This window comes from Balaenoptera musculus, chromosome 19 (genome assembly GCF_009873245.2).
Source record: "Balaenoptera musculus isolate JJ_BM4_2016_0621 chromosome 19, mBalMus1.pri.v3, whole genome shotgun sequence".
NCBI lineage: Eukaryota > Metazoa > Chordata > Mammalia > Artiodactyla > Balaenopteridae > Balaenoptera > Balaenoptera musculus.
This window is the reverse complement of record NC_045803.1, coordinates 1063159-1089891: the sequence shown is the minus strand read 5'-3', so window position 1 is coordinate 1089891 and position 26733 is coordinate 1063159. Positions and strand designations below refer to the sequence as shown.

Genomic DNA, 26733 nt, shown 5'->3' with positions numbered 1-26733 from the left:
TTCTCCACAACTTCACCAACACTTATTTCTTGTCTTTTTCACAACAGACATTGTAACATGTGTGAGGTGGTATCTCACAGTGGGTTTTTTTTTTCCTAACTTTGAATTTATTTTTGGCTGCATTGTGTCTTAGTTGCTGCATGTGGACTTTCTCTAGTTGCTGCGAGCGGGAGCTAGTCTTTTGTTGTAGTGCGCAGGCTTCTCATTGTGGTGGATTCTCTTGTGGCATAGCATGGGCTCTACGTGCGCAGGCTTCAGTAGTTGCAGCATGCAGGCTCGATAATTGCAGCACACAGGCCCTAGAGTGCATAGGCTTCAGCAGTTCTGTCACATGGGCTCAGTAGTTGTGGCGCAGGATCTAGGGCGCACTGGCTTCAGTAGCTGTGGCACTCGGACTCAGAAGTTGTGGCTCATGGGCTCTAGAGCGCAGGCTCAGTAGTGTGGCACAGGGCCTTAGTTGCTCTGCAGCACGTGGGACCTTCCCGGATCAGGGATCTAACCCTCATCCCATGCAGTGGCAGGTGGATTATTTTTTTTTTTAATAAATTTATTTATTTATTTATTTTTGGCTGAGTTGGGTGTTCGTTGCTGCATGTGGGCTTTCTTTAGTTGCCGCAAGCGGGGGCTCTTTTCGTTGTGGTGCGCGGGCTTCTCATTGCGGTGGCTTCTCTTGTTGTGGAGCATGGGCTCTACGTGCACGGGCTTCAGAAGTTGTGGCACACAGGCTCAGTAGTTGTGGCTCGCAGGCTTAGTGGCTCCTTGGCAGGTGGGATCTTCCCAGACCAGGGCTCGAACCCGTGTCCCTGCATTGGCAGGTGGATTCTCAACCACTGCGCCAGCAGGGAAATCCTCATTGTGGTTTTGATTTGCATTTCCTGACCATTAGTGATATTGAGCATCTTTTCATGTAGCTGTTGCCCATATGCATGTCTTCTAAGGAACAATAGTAACTGTATACTCCATTATGCATTTTTTAATTAATGAATTTATTTATTTTTGGCTGCATTGTGTCTTCATTGCTGCATGTGGGCTTTCTCCAGTTGTGGCAAGTGGGAGCTACTCTTTGTTGCGGTGTACAAGCTTCTCATTGCAGTGGCCTCTCCCGTTGCAGAGCACAGGCTCTAGGTGCACAGGCTTCAGTAGTTGTGGCATGCAGGCTCAGTAGTTGTGGCTCACGGGCTCCAGAGCACAGGCCCAGCAGCTGTAGCACATGGGCTAGCTGCTCCACGGCATGTGGGATCCTCCCAGACCAGGGCTTGAACCTGTGTCCCCTGCATTGGCAGGCGGACTCCCAACCACTGCACAACCAGGGAAGCGCAATTATGCATTTTTAAACACACCCATTTATGTATGCTTATGTAAAATTAAAACAAATGAGCACAATAATACAATGCAGGAGAGATAGCAATTAGGATTTTTTAAAATTATAAGGTATTCAAACTACCAAGGAAGCCATACAGTGTTATATGAAAATGGACTTGAATCAGATGTAAATACAGAGTGCAAACTCTAGTACAACTACATAAAAAAAATGAAAAGAAACGAGTGTATCTGATATGCTAACAAGGAGAGAAAATGCAATCATACAAGATGCTCGATCTAAACAATAAAAACAAGAGTGGAAGACTAACATAGGAACAAAGAATAAGGGCAATGGTAGAAAATGGTAACAAATACATTAGATATTTATCCAACTATATCAATATATTAAACATTGATAGTCTCAATGCACCAATGAAAAGAGATTATCAGAGTGAATCCATAAGCAGGAGTCAGCTATATGTTCTCTCAAAAAAAACCCACTTTATTTATTTATTTATTTTACATCTTCATTGGAGTATAATTGCTTTACAATGTTGTGTTAGTTTCTGCTGTATAACAAAGTGAATCAGCTATCTGTATACGTATATCCCCATATTCCCTCCCTCTTGAGCTTCCCTCCCACCCTACCTACCCCACCCCTCCAGGTCGTCACAAAGCATCAAGCTGATCTCCCTGTGCTATGCAGCTGCTTCCAACTAGCTATTTATTTTACATTTGGTAGTGTATATATGTCAATGCTACTCTCTCACTTCGTCCCAGCTTACCCTTCCCCCTCCCCGTGCCCTCAAGTCCATTCTCTACATCTGTGTCTTTATTCCTGTCATGCCCCTAGGTTCATGAGTACCATTTTTTTAAGATTCCATGTATATGCATTAGCATATGGTATTTGATTTTCACTTTCTGACTTACTTCACTCTGTATAACAGACTCTAGGTCCATCTGCCTCATTACAAATAACTCAATTTTGTTCCTTTTTATGGCTGAGTAATATTCCATTGTATATATGTACCACATCTTCTTTATCCATTCAACTGTCAATGGGCATTTAGGTTGCTTCCATGTCCTGGCTATTGTAAATAGTGCTGCAATGAACACTGTGGTACATGTATTTTTTTGAATTCTGGTTTTCTCAGGGTATATGTCCAGTAGTGGGATTGCTGGGTCATATGGTAGTTATATTTTTAGTTTTTCAAGGAACCTCCATACTGTTCTCCATAGTGGCTGTATCAACTTACTGCATGCGTGCTTTCTCTAGTTCCAGCAAACAGGGGCTACTCTTCATTGCAGCATGCAGGCTTCTCATTGTGGTGGCTTCTCTTGTAGAATACGGGATCTGGGCACGCGGACTTCCATAGTAGCAGCACACAGGCTCAGTAGTTGTGGCTCACAGGCTTAATTGCTCTGTGGCATGTGGGATCTTCCTGGACCAGGGATCAAACTCGTGTCCCCTGCATTGGCAGGTGGATTCTTAACCAATGTGCCACCAGTGAAGTCCAGAAACCCACTTTAAATACAAATATGTGAGAATTCCCTGGCAGTCCTGTGGTTAGGACTTGGCGCTTTCACTACTTTAGCCCAGGTTCAATCCCTGGCCAGGGAACTAAGACACTGCAAGCTGTGGCACAGCCAAAAAAAAAAGAAAAAAAAATCCGCCAATACATGATCTCATCGACAGATTCAGAAAACCAGATCTGGCAAAATCCAGCACCCATTCATGATCAAAATCTCCATCTCCTAGTAAACTAAAAATAGAAAAAAAACTTCAACTTGACAATCTAAATAGAACCTTATAACTATCATCTTTACCAGATGAAAAACTAGAAACTTTCCCAATAAGATGAAGAAGGCAAGGATGTTCCCTCTGGCAACTCCCTTTCAACTTTATACTATAAGTCATAATTAATGGACTGAGAAGAGAAAGTTATATAAAAGTTATACTGATCAGGAAGGAAGGAATCAAACTGCCTTCATTCTCAGATGATATAACCAGCTATGTAAAAACCAAAATATACACCAAAAAAAACCCCAAAACAAATCCTGGAACTTGGTAGCAATTATAGCAAGGTTTCAGGATACAAGGAAAATATACAAAAGTCAATCACTTTCCAATACATTGAGAATAAACAAGTGAAATGTGAAATTAAAAACACAAGACCATGTACATTAACACCCTCCTAAACAAGTGGAGAGACAAAGGAAGAAACACTTAATTATAAATCTACCAAGACATATATAAGATTTACATGAAGGGGGACTTCCCTGGTGGCGCAGTGGTTAAGAATCTGTCTGCCAATGCAGGGGACATGGGTTTGATCGCTGGTCCATTAAGATCCCACATGCTGTGGAGCAACTAAGCCCATGAGCCACAGCTACTGAGCCTGTGTTCCAGAGCCTGCAAGGCACAACTACTGAGCCCACGTGCCACAACTACTGAAGCCCGTGTGCCTAGAGCCCATGCTCTGCAACAAGAGAAGCCACCGCAATGAGAAGCCTGTGCACCGCAATGAAGAGGAGCCCCTGCTCGCAGCAACTAGAGAAAGCCCGCCCACAGCAAGAAAGACACAATGCAGCCAAAAATAAATAAATAAATAAATAAATAAATATAAAAAGAAAAAAATCTACATAAGGGAAACTCTAAAACTCTGATGAAGAAATCAAAGAACTAAATAAACGGAACTAAATAAATGGAAAGATATTTCACATTCATAAATATGAAGACCCACTACCGTCAAGAAGTCAGTTCTTCCCAATTTCACCTAGACTGCACCTAGATTCGATGCAATCCAAATCAAAATCCCAGCAAATTATTTTGTGGATCTAAGTAAATTGATCCTAAAGTTTATACAGAGAGGCAAAAGTCCCAGAATAGCCAACACCATACTGAAGAACAAAGGTCGCAGACTGACACTACTCAACTTCAAGACTTAGTATCTTAAAAAGAAAAAGAAAGAAAAAAAGAAAAAGGAAAAGAAAAACAAAACTTAGTATCTAAGGTAATCAAGCCTGGGAATTCCCTGGCACCCCTTGGTTAGGACTCCACACATTCACTGCTGAGGGCCCAGGGTTCAATCCCTGGTTGGGGAACTAAGAACTTATAAGCTGCATGGCATGGCAAAAAAACCCCCAAAAAACAAAATGTAATCAAGCCAGTGCGGTATTGTTGAAAGGATAGAGAAACTGATCAATGAACAGTATTGAGAGCGCAAAAACAGATCCACAGAAATAAACTCATCTGACTTTTGACAGATGACAAGTGCAATACAATGGAGAAAAATGAAGTCTTTTGAATAAATAGTACTGGAACAACCGAAGATCACATGCCAAAACATGACTTCTAGACACAAACCTTACACCCTTCACAAAAAATTAACTCAAAATGGATCATGGACCTAAAAGTTAAGTACAAAAAAACCTTAAAATTCAGTACAAAAACAACAACCCAAATACAAAATGAGCAAAACACCTTAACAGACACCTTATTAAAAGAAGATATACACATGACAATTTAGCATATACAAAGATGAATGGAAATGCAAATTAAACTCAAAAGCAGATACCAATACATACCTATAAAAATGGCCAAAATCCAAACACTGACAACACCAAATGCTGGTAAGGGTGTGGAGCAACAGGAATTTCATTCATTGCCGATTGGAATGCTTAATGGTAGAGTCCACTTTGAAAGGCAGTTTGGTAGATTCTTACTAAACTAAACATAATCTTATATCCTCCAGCAATTGTACTCTGTGGTATTTATACAAAGGAGTTGAAAACGGACATACACACAAAAACCTTCAAACAGATATTTACAGTAGCTTTATTCATAACTTTCAAAACTTGGAAGTAATCAAGAAGTCCTTCAGTAGATGAATGGATAAACATGATACATCCAGAGAACAGCAACACTATTTACAACTAAACTGCAAAGAGCTATCAAGTCATGAAAAGACATGCAGAAAACTTAAAATGCATGTTACTATGTGAAAGAAGCCAAGATGAAAAGGCTACATACTGTATGAGTCCAAGGATATGACATTCTCAAAAAGGGGAAACTAATGACAGAGTAAAAAAGTCATCAGGGGATACCAAGGAGTACAGGGGAAGAAGGGATGAACAGGTGGGGCACGGAGAATTTTTAGTTGAAAATTGAACACATTCTGTATGATACTATAATGGTGAATACATGTCATTATACATTTATCAAAGCCCACAGAATGTACAACACCACAAGTGAACCCTATCGCAAACTTTAGATTTTGAGTGATAATGATGTGTTCATGTAGGTTCATCAATTTTAACACTCAGATGGGGGATTTTTGATTCAATGCAATCCCTATCAAAAACAATGACGTCTTCAAGAAATAGAAAAATTCAGACTCAAATTCACATAGACTCAAGGGATTCGATACAGTCAAAGCAATTGTGAAAAACAACAAAGTTGAAGGATTCACAACACATGAATTCAAACTTTCTTACAAAGCTACAGTAAGCAAAACAGCATAAAGTGCTACTGGCATAAAGACAGATATATACTCCAATGGAATAGAATAGAGAATAGAGTGTCTAAAAATCAGCCCTCAAATATATGATGCAATAATTACTAACAAGAGGAGGATTTCCATTGAATAAGGACAGCCTTTTCAACAAATGGTGCTGGGAAAACCGGATACCCACATGCACAACAATGAAATTAGAACCTTACCTAACACCATACACAAAAATTCACTCAAAATATATCAAAGGCCTAAACTTAAGAGCTAACACTAAAAAGTTCTTACAAAAAGCAAACAAGAAAAGCTTCAAAACGTTGGATTCAGCCATGATTTCTTGCCTTTGACAACAAAGGCAAAAGCAACAAAACAAAAAATAAACAAATTGGACCTCATAAAAATGAACAATTTTGGTTGCATACCTTTAATTTACACAAACTTATGTGTCATTATAGCCCAAGAAAGCTAGGGGAAGAAAGGAAAAAACTGAAAAACTTTTTAACATCAAAGGACACTACAAACACAGTAAGAAAGAAACCACAGATTGGGAGAAAACATTTCCAAAACATGTATATAAAAAGGGATTCATATCTAGAATCTATGGATAAATCTGTAATTCAACAACAACCAAAAAACCAACTTGATTAATAAATAAAAAAGGACTTGAACAGACATTTTTCTAAAGCTGTACAAATGGCCAATAAGCACACCAAAAGGGATATAATTGAAATGGGAAAAATATACCATTTCACACCCATTAGGATGGCTATGATCAAAAGAACAGAAAATAACAGGGACCTCCCTGGCAGTCCAGTGGTTAGGACTGCACGCTGTCACTGCAGGGGGTGCAGGTTCGATCCCTGGTCATCACTTCTTGGGGAACTAAGATCCTGCATGCCCCCCAGCAAGGCCGAAACAAAACAAAACAAGAGAACAGAAAATAACAGATGCTGGAACATCCTGGGTGGAGCAGTGGTTAAGACTCCGTGCTTCTAATGCAGGGGGTTGGGGTTCGATTCATGGTCAGGGAACTATATCCCACATGCATGCCACAACTAACAGTTCGCAGGCCACAACTAAGGAGTCTGCAAGCCGCATCTAAGGAACGAGCGAGCCACAACTAAGGAACCCGCTAGCCACAACTTAGACTTGGTGAAACCGAAATAAATAAATAAATGTTAAAAAAATAAAAAGAAACAAAAAACCGGATGCTGGCGTGGATATAGAGAAATTGGAATCTTGAAAAAAGGTCTTGCAAAAACATCTTATGGTCTGTTTTAGTAGTAACCATGTCAGTGACAACACTGTCACACAGTCAAGCACAAAAATATGTCAGGTACAAGAATGGAGCAAAACTTGGGTACCATTCATTTGGACAGTCACCTGGCCAAAGAGAGGGCAAACAAGGAGGGATCGATCAGGTGGATGGCAAGACTACTGACCATGACAGTCTCCCAAGGCAACAGAAATAAAAGCAAAAATAAACAAATGGGATCTAATCAAACTTATAAGCTTCGGCACAGCAAAGGAAACCATAAAGAAAACAAAAAGATATCCTATTTACAAATAATGTGACTGACAAGGGCTTAATTTCCAAAATATATAAACAGCTATACAACTCAATAACAAAAAACAAACAACCTAGAAGACGTAAATAAACATCTCTCTAAAGCAAAAACACAAATGGGTAATAGGCACATGAAAAGATGCTCATCATCACTAATTATCAGAAAAATACAAATCAAAACTATTCAATACAATGAGGTATAACCTCACAACAGTCAGAATGGCTATCATTAAAAAGCCTACAAATAACAAGTGTTGGAGAGGGTGTGGAGAAAAAGGAACCCTCTTACACTGCTGCTGGGACTGTAAATTGGTACAGCCACTATGGAGAACAGTATGGAGGTTCCTCAAAAAATGAAAAATAGAGTTACCATATATTCCAGCAATCCCATTCCTCGCCATATATCCAGCAAAAACATGGTTTGAAAGGATACATGCACCCCAATGTTCAATGCAGCACTGTTTACAATAGCGAAGACATGGAAGCAACCTAAATGTCCATCGACAGTTGAATGGATACAGATGTGGTGCTTATATACCATAGAATATTACTCAGCCATTAAAACGAATGAAATAATGCCATTCATAGCAGCATGGATGGACCTACAGATTGTCATACTGAGTGACGTTAAGTCACAAAGAGAAAGATATGCAGAATCTAAATAAAAAGTTGATACATATAAACTTATTTAGAAAACAGAAACAGACTCACGGACATAGAGAATGAACTTGTGGTTGCCAGGGGGGAAGGGTGATGGGGATGGATAGTTAGGGAGTTTGGAACTGACATGTACACACTGCTGTATTTTAAATGGATAACCAGGGACCTACTGTACAGCAGAAATTAAAACAAAATTGTAAATCAACAATACTTCAGTAAAATTAAAAACAATCAACAAAAAAAGACTACTGACCCTGAATCCTTACCTGTAACTTTGGGGCTACGGGTGTTCGGGCACTAAGGACTAGGGATGCACTCTGCCTAGCCATAGTAACCACAGCACATAACCAAGGAATTTAAGAAGAAAGCAGTGCCCATGTTCCAGATGTGAGGACAGAGCTGCCCTTGAGGAAGAGAAGAAAGGAAGAACCTAGCTCAGAGGATAGGGGTGGGTGTGAGGGCCTTACCCAGCATGCATACAACTGCAAAGTTCTCCAGCATGACATCAAGGTACAGGTGTATCTGAACCTCATCAAGAAGACACCATTCCTCCCAGGAGAAGTACACGGCCACATCCTCAAAGGTCACACTGCCCTGGTATAACAGGGACAAATAAAACCATGAACGGTCTCACTCCTGAAAACCCACAATCCATCTTCCCACACATTTCCCCTACTGCCCAATGAGATGGAGCCACTTGAGACCTGGGGAAGAAAACCTCCCTCCTCTGATCTGAACCTCCCATTGCCTTCAAAACACACAGGCAGTCATTTGAAGCCGAAATCCTGCTCTTCTGTGCTGTTTATTCCCACCAGAAAATAAAGGAGACCTGCACTTACCTAAACCAAGTCAACCTCACCTCAAAGTATTTCCACATACTGGTGTGGGTTCTAGGAGTAACCTTCCATACTCCCTCCATAGAACGTCTGGGTCTGCACTCAGTACCCAGAGCATGAGATTCTCCAAGGTCCCCAAACCAAAAAGCTAGCAGAATGGCAGGTGAAGAGCCCTAAGACACCTCAAATACAGAGAATGTGTGCGTGGGGGTCAAAACAAGTGAGGGATTGGGACAACCTCCATTTACCAAAAGTGCTTCTGCAGCCCTGGGAATCTGTGGGAACAAGCAGGCCATAGAAGAAAGTGACCATGGCGGTACTCCAGGGGCTCAGGCCTTCCCTGGTCCCCTGGCGGTACCAGAGCCAGGTAACCTCGGGCTGACTGGCTAATCTCCCCTGCCTGCCTCCGTCCCCAGTGCTACCGTTTATCAGTTGTGACCTTGGAAAAGCCACAACTTCCCTCTGCCTCAAAGTCCTCATCACCCACCTACAGTCTTTTCTTCCACTGAACAGGCTTTGGAGAATTTTCAAAAGCCTAACTCAGATCGTGTCCTTCCTTTGCTCAAAACTCTCCACCGCTCTGAGGGCCCTAAGAAGAAAGGTACAACCTCTCAGCTACCACTCCAGATGCAGCCTGGCCTCAAACTTGGTTCCCCGCAGAAACAAGACGGAGTACACGTCCCCGGGATGTTCCTGCTTCAGTTGCATCTCCAAGCCTCACTCACACCGCATACACTGGTGGTCAGAAATAGATAAACCACCCCTGAAGCCCTCACTGTCCTGGAGCAGACGTGACCAGGCGCCGCTCACTCAGGGCGTTCGTATTTCGGTGGGGAAACGGGCAAGCGAGAACCCGGAGACCGCAGCGTTTACCTGAGGTGGGTCCGTCAGCGCAGGCGCCGCCATCGGAGCCTTTACGCGGAGCGGAGCGGCGACAGTCCAGCGACCGGGTCGGAGTCGGCACGGTTACTCCCCGCAAGCGGCGGCGTCGTCCCCGACCCTAAGACCCGCCCCTGTGTAGTGCGCACAAACTCTCCACTTCCACCTCCTGGGCCCCTCACCTCGTTCCCAACACCGCACAGCTGAGCTATTGATCAGGTCCACAGTCTCAACAACAATAAAAATGTCCGCCACAAAAACACCGGAAGTCCCCCTCCCTGATGTTCCCCTCCCGGCAATGCCCCTTTCCTAGATTTTCATTGGATGAACGTTCCCTTAGCGCAATTTCTTCTGGGTAATGTAGTTCCAAGGCCTGAAGCAGTGGCGCCCCACACTGGAAGCACCACGAAAAAGCCAAACAGCACCGAGAGAAGCGCTGGGAAATCAGCTGGGGGGGGGGGAGAGGGGGGGGGCGAGGAAGCGGCTCCATCCCTCTTAAGGTCGGGGTGGGGATACTTGAGGGAAAGGGGGGGATACTTAAGAGCATTTATTTAATCTCAGACTCCTTGAAGCCAAACCACGTCGACATCCAGTGGTAACTAGAAGTAAATAAACATCCTATTGCTCTTGAAATGCGTGCACCCTGAAGTGCTAGAGTCATTTTGTAAGCTATGTTCAGGGACAAGGAAAAAGACAGGACCCTGACTGAAAATCTGGAAAGGAGATATTGGGCAGGCCTGATGCAGCTAAACAAGAGGGAAAGCACTGCTTTTGGTACCCCCAGCAAAGGCTTTCCTGGCTGCATAGTCAGTGATTGTGCCCAAGTCAGTGAGAGACACTGACGGATGATCAGGCCACCCAAAATGGCTGTATTCTTGCTCTATGTACATCTCTGCCCCACCAGTCTGATTCACCTGCACCCTACTCACATGGCTGACCTTCCCTGTTAATCATAAGGCTTAATCAGTCAATGCCTACCTTCTTGCCCTAGCCACAGGTAGTGACTGTTCTAATCTTTAGATCATAACTTCTTCACATTGATAGTTTATCAAAGGGACTGTGAGTGGCATACTCCTCTGCGGCTTTCCCTAAGAATTGATGAGCCAGCCTCACATCAATTACCTTTAAATCAGGTAAACTCCCTCTGCTCCACAGTAAAAAAGACTGCTGCCACTTCCTACCTAATGTGTCTGGACCATGGTGGAGTGTCTCTCATGGACCTTGCTCTGGATAAGTAAGATCCGTATCCATTAAACCACTGGTGTCTCTGTCCTTGTCTCTGGGCTCTTTCTTTGGTCTTCAGGCTGGGCAATTATTGATATATTATCCTGCCTCTGGGACAAGACCCCTTACTCTCTCCCAGCTGATCAGTGTCTCCAGCCTCCGCCACTCCCGCCCTGCTGTGGCACCGCTCCACAGGGAGAAGGCAGGGCCAGTGTGGTTTCTCTGCATGTATGGTGGAGTGGGTGAGCTGTGGCCAAACAGCTACCGTCAGAGATGTGGGCTGCTTCCATGTACCGGTGGGGCAAGTTCCCACAATGGCCACCGCAGCCCCACCTGGGCTCTGCCCTGGGACTGGGCTGCCTCTTCATCCATAAATGGAATCCTTCCCTGGTCTTGACTGCCCCAGATCCAGCGACATGTTGGGGCATGGAGTTAGTGGAGCCAGAGCATTTCTTCTGCTCTGGCTGCGGTGTGTGGTGAACCTGCTCACTGGAAACCGGCAGCTGCTGAAGCAGACCTCTCTCTGCCCGGTCCCAGGGCCAGGTGGGAGCATGCACACTCCTTCCAAACAGAGTCCAGGCTCCTCCAACCTTTCTCTCTGTCTCACTGGTCCTCCAACCAGTAAGGAGGCTTGCCTCTACCACATAGAACCTAGGACTGGGCCACCCAGTCTGTGGCTCGATCAGCTCACTGGCCAGGGTGGGTGTCTGCCCATGTGATCTCCCTTCTCCTCTGAGTCCCATATCTCTAGACCCCAGTGCTTTTCTTCCCTTCCTGCTGGATTACGTGTGCATGATGCTTACAGCCTTGGTTGTACAGGAGTCCTTCTGCCAGTTTCCTGTTAGTTTTCAGTGAAGATTGCTCAACCGTAGCTGTATTTTTGATGTGTTCATGTGGAGAAGTGAGCTCATGTCCTCTTACACTGCCACCTTGACTTCCTCTCAGCTGGTCCGTAATGAACAAAAACAACCAAATGAGAAATGAACCTATATTGTTTGGAGGACAAAAGGTCACTTCCTTCAACACCAGAGAATGACAAAGGCTCTCTCTTTGCCTAAGCTTTAGTCAGACTCCTCTGAGCGTTCTTTCCCACATATCTTGGTCTTTGACCCATCCTTGCAGGGCCTGCTTAGCCAAGTTTTATCAAGAAATCTGCAAAGCCCGCTTAGTAAGAATAACTCCCTCAGTGATATCTGATCAAACACTCATTTCCTATCCTCGGTATCTGACCTCTATGGCAAGATTGTTAAGTTGGTTTACCAAGAACACCTCTTACCCTGTTTTCTGTTGGTAATTTTCCATCCACTGACCCGTTCACTCTACTCCTTGGCTCTAAATCCTCAGCTGTCTTAAAGTTGAACTCAATATTTCACCTATATTGTCAGAAGCTTGACACCTATCCAAAATATTGATAGTTCTGAAAAAAGAATTCCTTACCATTTTAACAAGTGTCAGAATAAATTTTTCCCTTAACACTGTTAAATCCATTTCAGTCAAACATAAATCTACTTTCTGTAGACACGGACAGAGTATTGGGAGGATCCTTACGCACCACCAAAAACGGCACCTAGGGAGCCACCTGGGCACTGAGGGACTTGGATCACACATGTACCCTCCACAGTCCTCTAAATCCATGGGAGGTATTTATAATATCCCCATTTCAGACCTGAAGAAATGGAAGGGCTGAGAGGGGACTTCCTCAAGGTCACAACCCTAGAGGGGACTCAGACAGAATCCACAAAGAGGTCTCTAGACTCTGCAGCCTCTGCTCCTTGCTGTGGCTGCTCAAAGGGAACAAATGCTGTGAAGGGGACTTGAAAAGTCCCAATTCCTACCCAAGGAACTGTGGGAGGGGACCCAGGGTGTTCAGATGGAGCAGGAATCAGAAAGGTCACGGAGGGCACTGGGGTTGTAGTTTAGGTGGAAACAGGGTGGGAGGATGTAGGGGCATTTATCCTGCAGCAAATGGACCATTTCTTCAGAGGAAACTGTGGCCCACATACAGGGTATCTTCTGCTCTGCTTGTGAACCCCCAGCAATGGACTAGGAATTGGGATTCAATGTTAGGTCACCTGGCTCAGGTCACAAGCAGTCTGGTCACTGTAGTCCTCTTTCACTCCCCAAGCAGGTTTGGGGACTCAAAGAACACCTTGTCCATCCTGACACCCTCTGTCCCCTTCTCCCCAAGAGCCCCGCTCATTCCCTCTACCCCATGCTGATGGACAGGACTATCTTTTCACTGGGAACAAACATTGATGGCTTTCCTGTGAATGACCCCACTTATCTACCCAACCTGCCCAGTGCTCAGAATCTATTATTATTTTTCCCATTTGTGAAAGGAGGGGTCTGCAGTTCAGCAAGTTTGAGGGACTTCCAGAATGGCATTCAGCTGCCATCCCTTTGATGAGAGTGCATCCTCTACACTGCACAGGTGCACTGGCTTCTCCTCTGCACCTCCCTGCACAGACTCCATCAGCTGTGTCCTGACCATGAACTACCCACACCTGATGTCTGCATCCACACCAGGGCCTCCAGCTCCACCTCTCCCAGTGTACATCTCCCTGCAAACACCTTCCCTTTTGTGAAGCTGTTCACAGGGACAGCAGCACGAACCCAACAAACCACACAGGGTCTTCAGCATCGCCCCAAATATGACACGTACCTCCACCATATGCCATATGCAGTGATTTGTTTCCAAGGTCGTGTCCATGTTCTTCATGAACCCACTTCAGAATGTGCCTGGGTACAAATTGTCCTGGTAAGTATTTCAAACCCTGTGAGGGTCCCTGAACGACAAAGAATGTTCACTGCAGCACTCTCCCTGTAACCAAGGCTCTTCCTCCTAACCCCCTTACCCATCTCCTTACTGCTCCTCCTACCCACCAGAAAAACATAAATCACCGAATGATTGCTAATCAGCAAGAACGTGCCCACAACTCCTCAGGACTCACCCTTGACAAACCTTTGTCCAAATGCTAAGGGCTGAATGCAGGCTGACACCTCACATAAACCCTGTAAAACCCCACCCCAAGTCCTTTGCTTGAAGCTGCTCACAGGTGTGAATCTCCAGCTTGTAACAAGGTGGTGACCCAGTCCCTGAACTGAACACCATCAGTGCATCATCAAACTTGCGGTGATGTGGGAGAGGCTATTCTTTCTAAGCCAGTCTGCACCCACCTCGTCACACGGATCCACCAGAACTGTGTGATTGTGTGTGGCCCACACGCCAGAATGTTGAGCATCCCTATCACACGCCTGTCCCACAATCTACCTGGAGTGTTTGTGTGGCCACACCTGCCATGCTGGGTCAGCACCTCCCATTTTATTTTCCCAAGAAGGTTTCATTTCTGTCACACATCTTTTGTGCTGTGGTACATGAGCTTGTACGTCCAGGCTGCACTGAAGGGTGTTAGCATTCAAAATCTAACACACTGTGTCCCCAGTTGTGCTGATATGCAGTAATATTTAGAATACTTTCATATGCAATAAAGTTACCAGAGTTATGTGAGGGCTCTTTTATTTTAGAAATACATGCTAAGAAATTATGTATTCAATGACATGATACCTGGAATTATAAATTTAAAAACCACTACATACATGATGTTACACAAGCACAAAAATGTGCATCATATGATAAATAATCTAACATAGGGGTAAGATCCAACAGTCATTCCGTTTATATAAACATTTGAAAATAGTCATCACAAAAGTAGAATATGTTCTTGCATCAGTTATTTTTTAAAAATATTTATTTATTTGGCTGCATAGGGTGTTAGTTGTGGCATGTAGGATCTTTCGTTTCTGCGCCCGGGCTCCGTTCTAATTGTGGCACATGGGCTTAGTTGCCCCGTGGCATATGGGGTCTTTGTTCCCTGACCAGTGATCCAACCCGGGTCCCCTGCATTGGAAGGCAGATTCTTAAACATTGGACCACTAGGGAAGTCCCTTGCAACAGCAATTTTAATGTTGAGGATGAATCAAAAATGGCAGGAGGAAACTGGTTTCAGGGGTGTGCACAAGTATCAGAATGTCAAAATGTACATTTCAAATACTTGCAATTTATTCTAAGTCAACTATACATTCATGAAACGATTCTTAAAACAAATATGCAAAAACTGTCACTTTATAATCATTCTACTATGGTAACTACATTCTTAAAATTATTTGCTGCTGCTGAACCTGTAAGGTGGAAAAAGTATACAATGGTGGCCAACTGGCAATGCTTCCTAACTCCGTGTTCAGTGACATTATGTTGGCAACTTGACATTGGCTATGGTGGGAAATTGGCAAACACTACAAAACAGGGCTTAATTTACTGTGTAATTGAATGTCTGGACTTAGGACTGAGGTAGCATATGTTAATAATGCAGATTTATCTTAAACATGTATAATGTATGTGGTCATTACGTCATGCATAGTAAAAAAAATTGAGGAAAACATGAGAACCTATGCTTTCACTATTGCAAATTACAATTACATTCAGAAAAAAGTCATTCACATTATTGGTGAGTGAGTGAAATCTCACAGATGTCTTTGTTGTTTCCCTGCACTCCTATTTGTCAAAAAAAAAAAGAGAGAAAATAGGCAAATCTCACAAAATAAAAGTAGGCAAAAGATAGGAATAGAAATTTAACCAGACAGGACACACACTAAGTCCTGGTTAGGACTTAGTTTGCATGATATGAAGACAAAATGCTAAGATGCCTAGATGTTTCAACCAACAACTGTAATATAATAGAGTTACACTTTGAATGAGTTAATGTGAAAAATTATATGTAAATATAATTTCTATACATTTTGAAGTATGGATTTTTCGTTATACTTCAAGTTTCTTGCTAAAGATATTTTTAATAACAATAAACATATGTGAAAATGAGGGCTGAACACTCCATTGTCTTCAAGAAAGAAGGGTGAAGTTGGAGAGCTGAAAGCAGAGGTGGTTTTTGATCTTCTGTTCACTCACTGTTAATTGGGAAGAAGGACTTTATTATGGATCTCAAACTCTTCATCTGTGAAGGAATTATCTTTCTGCTTCCTCTGTTCATCGGTATGAAGTGAGCATTAAATGCAATAATATATGTGAATGAATAAAAAGCATTTTTTGAGAAAAAAAAAAAACAACCTCAACATCAAGAATCCTGAGAGATGGGGTTTCCCTGGTGGTGCAGTGGTTAAGAATCCGCCTGCCAATGCAGGGACACGGGTTCGAGCCCTGGTCTGGGAAGATCCCACATGCAGCGGAGCAACTAAGCCGGTGTGCCACAACTACTGAGCCTGCACTCTACAGCCTGCGTGCCACAACTACTGAAGCCCGCATGCCTAGAGCCCGTGCTCCACAACAAGAGAAGCCACCGCAATAAGAAGCCCGCACACCGCAAGGAAGAGTAGCCCCCGCTCGCCACAACTAGAGAAAACCCGGGCACAGCAACGGAAGACCCAACGCAGCCGAAAAATTAATTAATTAATTAAAAAAAAAAAGAATCCTGACAGAAATCAATTAAAATCATGATTCCATAATGCCATTTTACAGTCTTCATTGGAGATGTCCGCCTGCATTAAGACTTAGCTTTTAAGTTAGGTTGGTCAAGTGTGGGTCCCAAAGAAGGGTGGGCAAGTTCTTGCTGATTAACAATCATTGTTTGGTGACTTACATTTTTCGATGGTGGTGGGGGAGGATCACTGAGATGATGGGTAGAGGGGTTAGGAGGAAGAGCCTTGGGGACCAGGCCACATGAGGGCCACAGTGGACATTCTTATTCCTCAGTGTCCCTCACACTGCCCAGAACATGAGTGGGTCAACTGCATAATGGGGCAACAGGGACATCCTGATGTGGGTTTATGAGGAAGATGGACAGGACCTTGGAAACGAATCACTGCATATGGCGGTGGAGCCCGTGTCAAATCTGGGATAACAACAATGACCCAGTCTGGAGTGCCTGGCTTAGTGCTACTGTCCCTGTGAAGAACTTCCCAAGTGGAAGGGTGTTTCCGGGAGATGTGCACTGGTGGAAATGAAGCTGGAGACCCTAGTTGAGATGCAGACGCCAGGTGTGGGTGGTTCACAGTCAGGACACAGCAAATGGAGGCCCTGCTCGGAGGGGCAGGAGAGAAGCCAGTGGATGGGTGCAGTGTGTAGAGAAACCACTCTCATCAAAGGCCTGGCAGTAGTGAGCTCTTGTGGAAGTCCCTCAACCTCTCTGGGCTGCACACACCTTCTTTCACAAATGAGAATCATAATAATCGAATCTGAGCACTGGTTAGGATAGGTAGATAAATGGGGTCACTTACAGAAAAGTCATCAATGTTGGTTCCCAGAGAAAAGATACTCCTGTCCATCAGCATGGGTCTGGGGTATGAGTAGGGCTCAATAGGGTGGGGGAGGGGCGGTTATGGGGTGGGGCAGTAGTGTCAGGATAGAGAAGGTGTTCCTTCAGTCCCCAAAACTGGTGTGGGGGGGTGGAGAAGTGAAGTGACCAGACCCCCCCATATCCTGAACCAGGCAACCTGGCATTGAATCCCAGATCCGTGTCCATTGCTGGGAGATCACAAACAGATGATACATTCTCTCTGTGCCTCAGTTTCCTCCCTAGAAAGGGTCTATTTGCTACATAATAACTGCACAGGTTCTTCCCACCCTGTTACCACCTCAATTTCTCCAACATCAGTGCCATCCACATTCTCTGCATTCACAAGGCCTTTTCTGCACTGTGAACTCCCTGATGTTGAATCAAGTGGTACCTTTGGGTGAAAGATTTATCACATTCCTTGCACTCATAAGGCTTTTATCCAGTGTGGATTTCCCTATAGATACACAGAAGCTGTCCTTAGCTAAAGGATTTAGCGCATTCGATGCACTAATAAGGGCTTTCTCCACTGTGAACTCTCTGATGTTCAATTAAGTTCCACTTTTGGGTGAACGATTTATCACATTCGTTGCATTCATAAGGCTTTTCTCTGGTGTGAAATTTCCAGTGGGCAGTGAGGTACTTCCTTTGGCTAAAAGATCTCCCACATTGGCTGCACTCATAAAGCCTTTCTCCACAGTTAATTCTCTGATGTGCAAGGAATCTGGACTTGAGGGTAAAAACTTTTCCACATTGGCTGCATTCATAGGGCCTCTCTGCGTGTGAACTTTCTGGTGGTGAATAAGGTTAGTTCTTCGAGTTCAGGCTTTCCCACATTCTCTGAACTCACAAAACCCTTCACTAGTGAGGAATCTCTCACCCTGAACAAGTATTCCTGTGTGGCTGGAGGCTTTCTTGCCTTCTCCCCAGCTGTGATGACCTTTTCCACTGTGAAAAACAGCTTCACACTCCTTACTGTTGTTCAGTTTCTTCCTGTTATTAGTGACCTGTTTCTGAAGTCCAATTTTGGCCACTAATTCCTTCCCAATCTCACTGCACATAGAGAGATTCCCTGATGCGTAGACTGTGCAGCTCTTCAAAAACTAGGGTCTCCCCACATCACATCAGAAGGGTTTCTCCCTAATGTGCTGCCTCTGGTGCTGTTGAAGGTTTGCAGTGAAATAGAACTGTTTCCCACATTCCCCACATGTGTATGCTTTCTGCCCCCTATTTGTTCCTTGGTGTTCAGGCAAGTGCAAAATATCTCTGAAGACTGGGACACACATCTTACAGGGCTGGGGCTTCTCAGGAGACAAACCTGTGCTGGTGGTCCTAATCTGTGACACTCCTTCTCCAGATACAGTCTGTTAAGATGGTGTCTCTTCATCCTCGACTCCATGCCAAGAACCTGAAAACAATTGTGAAGTCCATGTTGAGTTTGTTACGGGGGAGTGACACCATTACAATTGTACATCTGATACATGAAAGAACGAGTCCATGGGATTGTGTTCAGGAAATGGAGTTGGGGTCAAATTGAGGAAGCAACTGCTCTGCAGTATTGGGCCTTAAGGTCACAGAATTGAGGAGGCCTCACCAAGCACAGGAAACAAGGACTGGATGTGGCCCAAGGGTGAAAGGCATGTTCTACAATTCACTCCTCTCAATAGCTTCCACCAGGAACAAGTCTACTGGTGACCTGTGATTCTGTGCACAAGTGTATGTCCAGGCCCCAGAAAATCTGACTGCAACAGGTATCTGGTGTTCAAGGAATATTACAGGATACCTATGTGTTTCAGGACATAAACAATGTCAGTAGGTACTATGGGGAAAACAGTGAGAGGACCACATAAGTGGCTTAGAGAGGTGATAGGGAATTAATTCCAGGCTGGAATCAGAATAAAAATGAGAAGTAGTAGAAATGAAAAGTTGGCAGAATATCAAGAATGGAGAAGGCGGGACGTCCCTGGTGGTGCAGTGGTTAAGAATATGCCTGTCAATGCAGGGGACACGGATTTGATCCCTGGTCCGGGAAGATCCCACATGGCATGAAGCAACTAAGCCCGTGTGCCACAACTACTGAACCTGCGCTCTAGAGCCCGCGAGCCACAACTTCTGAGCCCGCAGGCCACAGCTACTGAAGCCCGCTCACTTAGAGCCCATGCTCTGCAACAAGAGAAGCTACCACAATGAGAAGCCCGTGCACCACATGGAAGAGTAGCCCACGCTCACCACAACTAGAGAAAAGCCTGCGCGCAGCAACGAAAACCCAACGCAGCCAAAAATAAATAAATTTAAAAATAAAAAAAGAATGGAGAAGGGACAAGAGAAATGATTTGTGGCCACTGGCAATGACACTCAACCAGGATAGGTTTCTGGAATGACTTGAACACAGACCTGATATGAAGCTCTTCCAGCTGCCAGTCATCTTGGCCATGCTACCTGCGAGCTCTTTTTGCTGAGACCAGAGTCATGTCCATCCCGTGAAGCACCAAGGACTCTCCACCCCCAGTTCAACAACTACATGGGAGGCAAATGATACAAGTCCTAACAGAACAGTAGGACATGTGAGTGGCCAACACTGGCGCAGAGGAGGAACTCAGCACACAAAAAGGGACACTATTTAAATACTACAAAAAGAAGCTCCAATGGGGGCAGAGGGAAGGATGTACAACAGACGGATTCCATCTCCTCACCTAAACAATACCTGTACTTACAGAATCTAACTAATGTAACTCTTGGAACTCTGGAGTCTATTAAGGTCTATCTATTGAAGATTGAGAAGACCTTAAGTTTACATCTCATGTTGATATCACAGGTCATCACAGCTGGGGAGAAAGCAAGAAAGCCTCCAGCCACACAGAAATACTTGTTCAGGATGAGAGAGTCCTCACTAGTGAAGGGTTTTTTAATGCAGTGAATGGGGGAAATCCTTTAGCCGAAGCCAGTATCTCACTGTCCATAGGAAAATCCACACCGGAGAAAAGCCTTATGAATGCAGCCAATGAGGAAAATTTTTTACTCATAAAGCCACTTTCCTTATACGTTGAAAAATTCACACTGGAGGAAGGTCTTATGAGTGCAGTGAATGTGGGAAATCTTTTAGCATAGGACAAAACCTCAATACCCATAGGAAAATCCACCCTGGAGAAAAGCCTTATGAGTGCAAGGAATGTGATAAATCTTTTATCCAAAGGTGCCACTTGGTTCAACATCAGAGAGTTCACAGTGGAGAAAGGCTTTATGAATGCAGCGAATGAGGACGGCACTGGGGTTGGAGGAGTTTGGGGTGGTAACAGGTGGGAAGACGCAAGTGTAGTCACCGAGCAGCAAATGGACCATTTCGAGGGAGGAATCTGAGGCACAGAGAGGGTGTGTCTTCTCATTGTGATCTCCCAGCAATGGACAGGTATTTGGGATTCAATGTCAGGTTGCCTGTTTCAGAACAAAGGGAGTCTGGTCACTGTAATCCTCTTTCCCTTCCAACCCAGCTTGGGGACTCAAAGAACACCTAGTTCACCCTCCGTCCCCCCTCCTGCTCATACATTGCACTCCATGCTCAATGGCCAGGATTATCCTTCTACTGGGAAACAACATTGATGGCTTTCCTGTGAATGATCCATTTACCTACCTGATAATGTCTGGGCCTGCTACCTCCATGTCAGAGCATTGCACCAGGTTTAGGGCAGCCAAGACTAGAGAAAAGACTTGACCTTCAGATGCAGAGGCCCTTGGATCCCAGGGCAGAGCCCGGGTGGGGCTGCATCCGCCATTGTTGGCACTTACTTCACCGGGACATCAGAAGCAGCCCAGATTTCTGAGGCTAGCTGCTTGGCCACAGATCACCTACCCACCATACATGTAGAGGAACCGCACAGTCCCTGCCTTCTCCCTGTGGAGCAATGCCAACACAGAGCAGGAGTGCTAGAGAGGGGACATACTGATCAGCTGTGAGAGACCAAGGGTCCTGTCCCCAAGGCAGGGCAGAGAGAGGTCTGACTGTGACTGCCTCACCATGTGCCCCAGCCCAGGGCACCCCTGCCCAAGTCAAGCAAATGCTCCACGGAGCACTCTGTGACATAACTCAGAGAAATATTTTTTTAGATCTGTCTCTTAAGGCAAAGGAAATAAAAGCAGGGAATTCCCTGGCGGTCCAGTGGTTAGGGTTCCGCGCTCTCACTGCCGAGGGCCCAGGTTCAATTCCTGGTCCAGGAACTACAATCCCACAAGCCACACGGTGTGGCCAATAAATAAATAAATAAATAAATAAATAAAAGCAAAAATAAACAAATGGGACCTAATTAAATTTAAAAGCTTCCCCACAGCAAAGGGAACCATTGACAAACCAAAAAGACAATCTATGGAATGGGATTAAATATTTGCAAATGATGACCGGCAAGGTGTTAATATCCAAAATATATAAACAGCTCATGCTACTCAATATCAAAAAACAAATAATCTCATCAAAAATGTGCAGAAGACCTGAGTAGACACTATCCCAAAGAAGACATACAGATGGCTAACAGGCAAATGAAACGATGTTCAACATTGCTAATTATTAGAGAAATGCAATCAAAACAACTATGATATATCACCTCACACCTGTCAGAATGGCTGTTAGCAAAGAGTCTAAAAATATGTTGGAGAGGATGTGGAAAAATAGGGGACCCTCCTACACTGTTGGTGGAAATGTAAATTGGTGTAGCCAATGTTAAACAATTTGGACGTTTCTCAGAAAACTATAATTAGCACTACCATATGATGCAGCAATTCCACTCCTAGGTATATCTCCAGGAAAATATGAAAACACTAATCTGAAAAGATACGTGCACCCCAAAGTTCACCACAGCACTATTTACAATAGCCATGATATGGAAGCAACCCAAATGCCCATCAACAGACGAATGGATAAAGAAGATGTGTGTGTGTGTGTGAAATGGAATATTATTCAGCCATAAAAAGAATAAAATTCTGCCATTTTCAGCAACTTGGATAGACCTAGAGAATACTGTGCCTGGTGAAATAAGTCAGACAGAGAAAGACAAATACTGTATGATATCATTTACGTGCAATTTAAAAACAATACAAATGAATGACACAAAATAGAAACAAACTCACAGATATAGAAAACAAACCAGTGGTTACCAAAGTAGAGAGGGAAGGGTGGTGGGGCAAATTAGGCATATGGGATTAAGAGATACAAACTACTATGTATAAAATATATAAGCAACAGGGTTATATTGTATAGGACAAGGAATTTTAGCCATTATTGTGTAATAGCTTTTAATGGAGTATAATCTGTAAAAATACTGAATCACTATGCTGTACACCTGAAAATAGTATAATATTATTTTAAAAATAAAAAATTTCAAAATTAAAAATAAATAAAAAATGAACAGGTGAATTTTCCGTGGAGAATTGATAAAAGATGATATTTTCTGGATGGTACAAACCACCAGACATTTAATAAAGGGAATTTCTATGAAAAGAGTTTTGTACGATTTATGAGATGGTCACTCAGGTGTGGCCACAAGAAAAGACAGAGGACGGCTTCCCTGGTGGCAAAGTGGCTAAGAATCTGCCTGCCAATGCAGGGAACACGGGTTCGAGCCCTGGTCCAGGAGGATCCAACATGCCGCGGAGCAATTAAGCCAGTGTGCCACAACTACTGAGCCCACGTGCCACAGTTACTGAAGCCCATGTGCCTAAAGCCCATGTTCTGCAACAAGAGAAGCCACCACAATGAGAAGCCCGTGCACCGCAACGAAGAGTAGCTCCCGCTCACTGCAACTAGAGAAAGCCTGCGCAGCAACGAAGACCCAGCGCAGCCAAAATACATAAATAAGGCCGCTGCCCGCCACCTCTGGGAGCCTGGGAAAGGAAAACCGTGAGTGAGTGAACGACTCAGGCCCCGGTTGGCGGCAGCGGCAGCCGGGGCGGGGGAGCTGCCGTTGAGGGGGGCAGGCGGCTGGAGCGGCGGCGGTGGTCTGCACCAGCCATGTCGAATAAAAACAAGAAGGAGAAAGAATCACCAAAAACAGGGAAAAGTGGAAAAAGTTCAAAAGAAGGACAAGACATAATAGAATCAGAGTGCTACTGTCTAAGAGCTGGAGCTACAGAGCTTGAAATTACCACTGAAAAATACTGAAATGTTGGGCCCTTCAATACTTCCTCCTAAGGATCCCAGAGGCAACATGGCATATTAACATGACAGTTGGCAGATCACTGTGTATATTTTGCAGGCGCACAAATTGAGACACTTCCGTTCCTCTGAACTTGGAGTTGACCATTGCTTTTCCATTGTTGTCTCTCTCACCTCAATGTTCCTCTCCGTTCTTCACTTCTAGTCCCACCTCCTTACTAAGTGTAATTGACTCACGCGGGTCAATTAGACCATTACACACACTCTCTTCCTCTCTTGTCTGCTGATACTACTCTGAACTCGAATATTTTAACCTGAACCGTTCACACAGGTTTGCAGTTCCTACACTGCTTTTCAAACCTTTCTGAAGTCACGTCACCTTCACAGTCAGCGTTGGCTCAGGTTACCCTGTGGACGCCCCTCTGTTAGGACAGTTAGCACACCCAGGGCTGCCCAGCCAGAGAGGTGCAGAGCAGGTGCTGGTCCAGGGCAGAGAAGTAATCCCAACAGAGAAAACGTTAAAGAACTTGGCCTGCGGTTGACTTAATACACCACTTCAAGTGTGGGGAAGGTCCTTATACAAAAGTCCTGGCCGGTGATAATCTGGCTTCAAGGAAAACAAAGGAGTAGGTGGCTAACTTTGCAGACCACTTTGTGGTTAGAACAGGGGGACATTTGATGGCGTGGGTTTTTAGCAAGAAGTCCTGCAGTAAAGGATACAGTGCTTCAGCAAGGGGCTTAGTGAATAAAATGCTGACTCCTGATGGCCATAAACGATGGCACCTAACTTCTGTGGCCCTATTTCCTCATCCCTAAAACGACTTGGTGAGTTTCAGATTTGGCCATTTTTAAGTATATGGGATAGATTAGGCGTAACCTCTCTTGAAAGTTTTCCCTGCAAGATATCTGGCAGGATATGTCTTCCCATGTAACAAAATACCATTAAAAGTCATAACTGCTGCTGCGCAACTTTTGTATTTTAGTAGAAACTCCTATTCCTTGAACGATGTGTATTGGAACATCTTTCTTTGCTTTTTTCCTCTTTCAAATAGAATGTTTAATGTTTGACTTGCTTATCCATATGTGTCCTGGGAATCAGTTTCCGCCCAATACATCCTGCTGGTTTATTTCATAGCACACTTTTAAGGAGTGAGGATGCAAATGCGCTCACAGGTAACTTGACCTTGAAAAACTGTGGAGATTGACAGAGGGAACTCATCTTTGAGCAGCTGTTCTCAGTGCAACATTCAAATCTGTAGAAATGTAGCTAGGCTCATTGGATGAACATTTAGAATCCTAGTAAATTGCTCAGAGATTCCTAAAGTCCATTTTAGAGGATCAGACCATGCAACCATGGTTTTTGATATCGTTATTTTAATTTGTGTACTGTGTCAAAAGTTACGTTTTAGAAAGTGTTCGTGCGTTTTGTAAAGTGATTCGTTGTAAGCACATTAAAGGTTGTTCGAGTGTTTAAATAATTAATTAATTAAATAAATTTATTTTTAAAAAATAATAAATAAATAATAAAAAGAAAAGAAAATGAACAATTGATCCAAATGCTGAAATAAGAGAAACCTTATAGATCTTTAACAAGAGTAGAAAAAACATTTTTTTCTTTTTTGGTGCAGAAATCAAAGAACTTAGAGACACAGGTGTCACTGTTGATGAGCACAAACGGGCTGAAAGCTGGGAAACATGAAGCTAGTAGCACAGAGATGTCCATCAGCCACTGGCCTGGATTTACAATTACAGCAACACAAAGATTCAAAATGGAAGAGAGACAGTAAAAACAGACGATGAAGCTCACCAGGATCAGGATGGCGCATGTGGCTCTGGCCTCATGGGAAGGTGTGGGGAAATTCTGTTGCTGTGAATGTGTTGGACTCGCTGCTCGTGCCTGTGAAGGACAAAGATCATGTACCCACTAGTCCAGATCATGAAGCCCAAACAATAATATCCAGGGAAGAAAATATGAATGCCTATAATCAGCCAAGATAACTGTCTGACATGACTGAGGAACAGTATCCAAAATTTTTTGAATGCAGCCCTCCAGAGAGCTCCATCACATGTACTGGTGACATTACTGTAAATAAAGTATGTGATCTCCCATTGTTTACTTAGTTGACCCCAAGTGAATGCCCAGGTAGCCAAGGGTCCAGGAGAAGGGTGCTTTCCTTCAGCACTGTGGCATCTGGCAAGAGCCTGAGGACAGGGAAGGCTACCTCTTCCTGCAAGTGGGATACACCAGAGCTCCAGGAATGGCTCCATCATGTATCAAGGCCTTGATGGTCACTCTGAGTTTATGGGGTGTTGCTTTCATGACCCAGGAAATAATAGGTAACTGGGTGCAGGGTATCACAGGTTCAGGTCCTGTGAAAGCCTTCCTTTCCAAAAGAGTTCAGTAAGCAGCCCGCAGTTGTTGCTCTCACGGCATGTCATGTGAAGTTGAAACAGGCAGCAGTTTGCACAAGAAGCACCTGGGCAACTTACTGCCATCCTTGGCCCAGAGACTCTACAAAGCATAGGAGGTGGGTGCCAGAGCTTCCACCTTGGAGTCTCCAGGAGGCACCAAAAGAAGCGCCCGTTGTATGGTCAGCCATCGGAACTGACTCTAGGACCTTCTGTTGTAAAGGCCCCAAAGTAGGCTGATTTTTGGGTGACTGCGTAAATAAGCCTTAGTAGTCAATGGAGAATATGTTGCCTCTAGAAGCCAGAAAGATCCAATAGGTTTGGCCCGTCTTACATTGATGGAAGCTGACAAAATCAGAAGTTGCTTTTAACTACATCAGCAGTAGAGTAGCCCTTAGGCACACTGGATGAAGCTAAGAAATCCTCTGGGGTGGCTTCCCTGGGGGCACAGTGGTTAAGAATCCGCCTGCCAATGCAGGGGACACGGGTTCGAGCCCTGGTGCGGGAAGATCTCACATGCCGCGGAGCAACTAAGCCCGTGTGCCACAACTACTGAAGCCTGCGCGCCTAGAGCCCATGAGCCACAACTAGTGAGCCCATGTGCCACAACTACTGAAGCCTGGGCGCCTAGAGCCTGTGCTCTGCAACGAGAAGCCACCGCAATGAGAAGCCTGCGCAGCACCGCAACGAAGAGTAGCCCCCGCTCGCCCCAACGAGAGAAAGCCGGCACATAGCAACGAAGACCCAACACAGCCAAAAATAAATAAATATATTAAAAAAAAAAAAAAAAGAAATCCACTGGGGTGGCATGACGCTGAAATCTGTGTCAGGCAGTGGCCCGTCTGCTCTCTGCAAGTGCAAT

The 26733-nt window shown here is 44.3% G+C and overlaps 1 protein-coding gene across 2 annotated transcripts in view; it reads right to left on the bottom strand.

The window, feature by feature from the left end:
• Positions 1-26733, bottom strand: part of LOC118885219 (zinc finger protein 211-like) — a 189000-nt gene that overhangs the window by 7460 nt on the left and 154807 nt on the right. The window contains exons 1-2 of one of the 2 annotated variants that reach the window (XM_036833715.1): positions 9750-10015; positions 8508-8634 (exon numbers count right to left, since the gene is read on the bottom strand). In XM_036833715.1, coding sequence (XP_036689610.1) covers positions 8508-8634; positions 9750-9782 — 160 coding nt within the window. In that variant the 5' untranslated portion in view covers positions 9783-10015. Of the gene's footprint in view, positions 1-8507; positions 8635-9749; positions 10016-26733 lie in introns of those variants that run through there. The other variant, XM_036833716.1, reaches the window with a different exon arrangement.